The sequence below is a fragment of the Histoplasma capsulatum genome, genomic scaffold (genome assembly GCF_000149585.1).
Source record: "Histoplasma capsulatum NAm1 scaffold_5 genomic scaffold, whole genome shotgun sequence".
NCBI lineage: Eukaryota > Fungi > Ascomycota > Eurotiomycetes > Onygenales > Ajellomycetaceae > Histoplasma > Histoplasma mississippiense.
Window position 1 is genome coordinate 2,601,835 of NW_001813978.1, and position 2,497 is coordinate 2,604,331.

The window sequence follows — 2,497 nt, forward strand, 5'->3', positions numbered from 1 at the left end:
TTCGGGACTCTATCAAAACTCGAGAAAAGCTCGTCGATCGTGTGTGCCAGTATCCTTGACGAACATCTCCTCAATTGACTCAAACGAAGAGACCGGGCATTTATCTTGCAGAGGGATAAATGTCGTAGTCCATTCCAGTGGCAAGAGATAACCCATGCTACTCAAGTGTTGTCCCAGCTTGATGAATATTGATCCATTCTTTTCCAGCACACGCAGGGTCCGTTGCGCGCAGCGCTTGTGGCAGGCTTTCAGCCACCCCGCTTTTTCTTCCTCGGAGTCCGAATCTCGGTTTAAGGTCTTGCGATAGCTATACAGAAGCGAAATAGATTAGCCCAGTCTAATATTTCCTTCCCGCTCTTTTTGATTCAAATTCCGGTAAAAAGCAAACAACCACCCCAAAACCCAAGCATAAGAGGATCCCCCACTTACTCGTTAATGCAAACGGCCAACGCAACAGTAACCCTCCCCGTCCTTTCCGCCGCCGAATATACATGCTTCAAATCGTCCGAGAACGCGAACAAGGCCGCGCCCAACGTTCCCCCTGCCGCGGCATATCGCAACGCTCTTCTAGGCCGCCTCTTATCATTGGTGTTGTTCCCCCAGTTATTATTGAACTTTTGAAACTGTGGTGTAGTCGTTGAATATTCACGCGAAAGAAGGTGGGCGATCTGATGTCTTTGCACGCGACGTTGCTCCAGACATTGGTGACATGTCCATTGTGACAGTCGGGAATTGGGAGCATACAGGAATAAGGAATTGGAGGATATTGACGACGAAGATGTTGATGCTGATATAGGGCAGCTACAAGGGAGAAGGAACGGAATGGGTATTCGAATTTGGGGTCGCATGGTAAACTATGGATAGATAAAGATGGAGACTTCTCAAGGAGGGCCAGATTTCAAACTGCCATGATAAATTCAAACGAATAATAAATGAAATATATGAGGATCCCCTTCCCTTTAAACCGCATCATCTCAATTTCGATTCCGCCTTTTAGTTGGTTTGGAGCTTGATTCCCTAGACGGTCATATTATCTGGCCTCAATACTTGTATCATCTGATGACGGAGAAAAAAAATGTAAGAACTTTTGGACTTGCATCTTATCTCAGCGAGCTCAGACCCTCTATGGCTCCGGTTGCAGCAGCATGACACTAAACTACTTTAATTACAAGTCATGTGCTCAGAGCAATCCTTGTCAGAGAATCTGAGAAGAAATGGTTCATCCTTCTGTGGAGATTGTTAAGATTTTCATAGATTATTCAAATTGTTCAACTTTGACTTTCAATTACACAATCATCATACATATTTGATATTTGTGAACCACCTTAGCTTGTAGCTAAAGAGAAGAAGAATATAAATATATAATTTTTATATTAAAAAAATCAATATTTAATATAGATGTATCTTGTTGAAAATTATCACTTTTTTTCTGATTGAAATCAAGTAAATAGCAGATTGTTCCCGTGTTTAAAAAAAAATGAGTTGACTTTGAGATGATACTTCATATCTAAGAAATGGGAATATGAAAATAAAAATTGATACCATCATAAAATATTGATTTTCCTAGGTCCCAAGGTGGTACAGAGATGCTGAATAGATGGAGTTGGTTTGGTATTCTCACCCATACCTAAAGGAAAGAGCAAATCGTTCCCGTGTTGCTAACAAACTGGAACCGTTTTTTCTCAGACGCTTCGCAGGATAATTGCACATCACGGGATCAAAGACTTATTTGGGTTAGCTCATTACCAATTTGAGATTAGCTTGTTTAAAAGAGTGACTAATCATTAAATCAGTGTTAGTTAACTAATAAAACAGCAATTATCCTGCGAAGCGGCTGAGCTTGCTGAGATAACTTGCATCCATGGATGGATTAAACTACGTCACGTGCCATAACCTTAATGTGTTGTTGGGGCTTTCGATTGGTTGGTCCCAAACAATGACGCTAGTGTGATCGAGCTCTGCTGCCACAGTACGGAGTATCCTGATATCATTTAACCCACAGTGGTCGGTTGAAGGTGTTACTACGTAAGTTTTCAATGCTTCATGAGATTATTTTGAAATCCCAACATTAACAATAATGAATGATTTTAAGGAAATAAAAAATCATACTGTGAAGGATCACCGTATCATTCGTTGTATGCAATGGAAAACGACTGTCTGGAAAGTTGTTTCGGTGTATTCAGGGGTAAAATGAAGAATATAACCAACAGCGTTGACAAAGCATGGAGCTGCAGAGGTCAGATGAGAGCTAGGCCAATAGAAAGGAAGCATTCGTATTCTTGAACTTGTACTTTCTTTCAAGAAGGCAAGGGAGGCCAAGCCAATCTAAACACCCTACGCTTCATACTCCGTCGTTGAATGCCAAGTATGGAGAGCAAGTATGGAGAGGAGGGAAAATGAAAAATTGATAACGATGGTAACTGAAAAGAGGAAATGAAGTTAATAGAATAGAAGAAAAGATGAAGTAGAAGAAGTACTATAGTTGAATAGCTATGCC

General features: G+C 40.9%; 1 protein-coding gene across 1 annotated transcript; it reads right to left on the reverse strand.

The window, feature by feature from the left end:
• Window positions 1-12: 12 nt before the first annotated feature.
• Window positions 13-848, reverse strand: HCAG_05629 (predicted protein; the record flags this gene model as incomplete). The annotated part of the gene is made up of 2 exons (XM_001540112.1): window positions 13-307; window positions 430-848. 2 exons carry the CDS (start codon window positions 846-848, stop codon window positions 13-15), a joined length of 714 nt encoding a protein of 237 aa, XP_001540162.1.
• Between the last annotated feature and the right edge of the window lie 1,649 nt (window positions 849-2,497).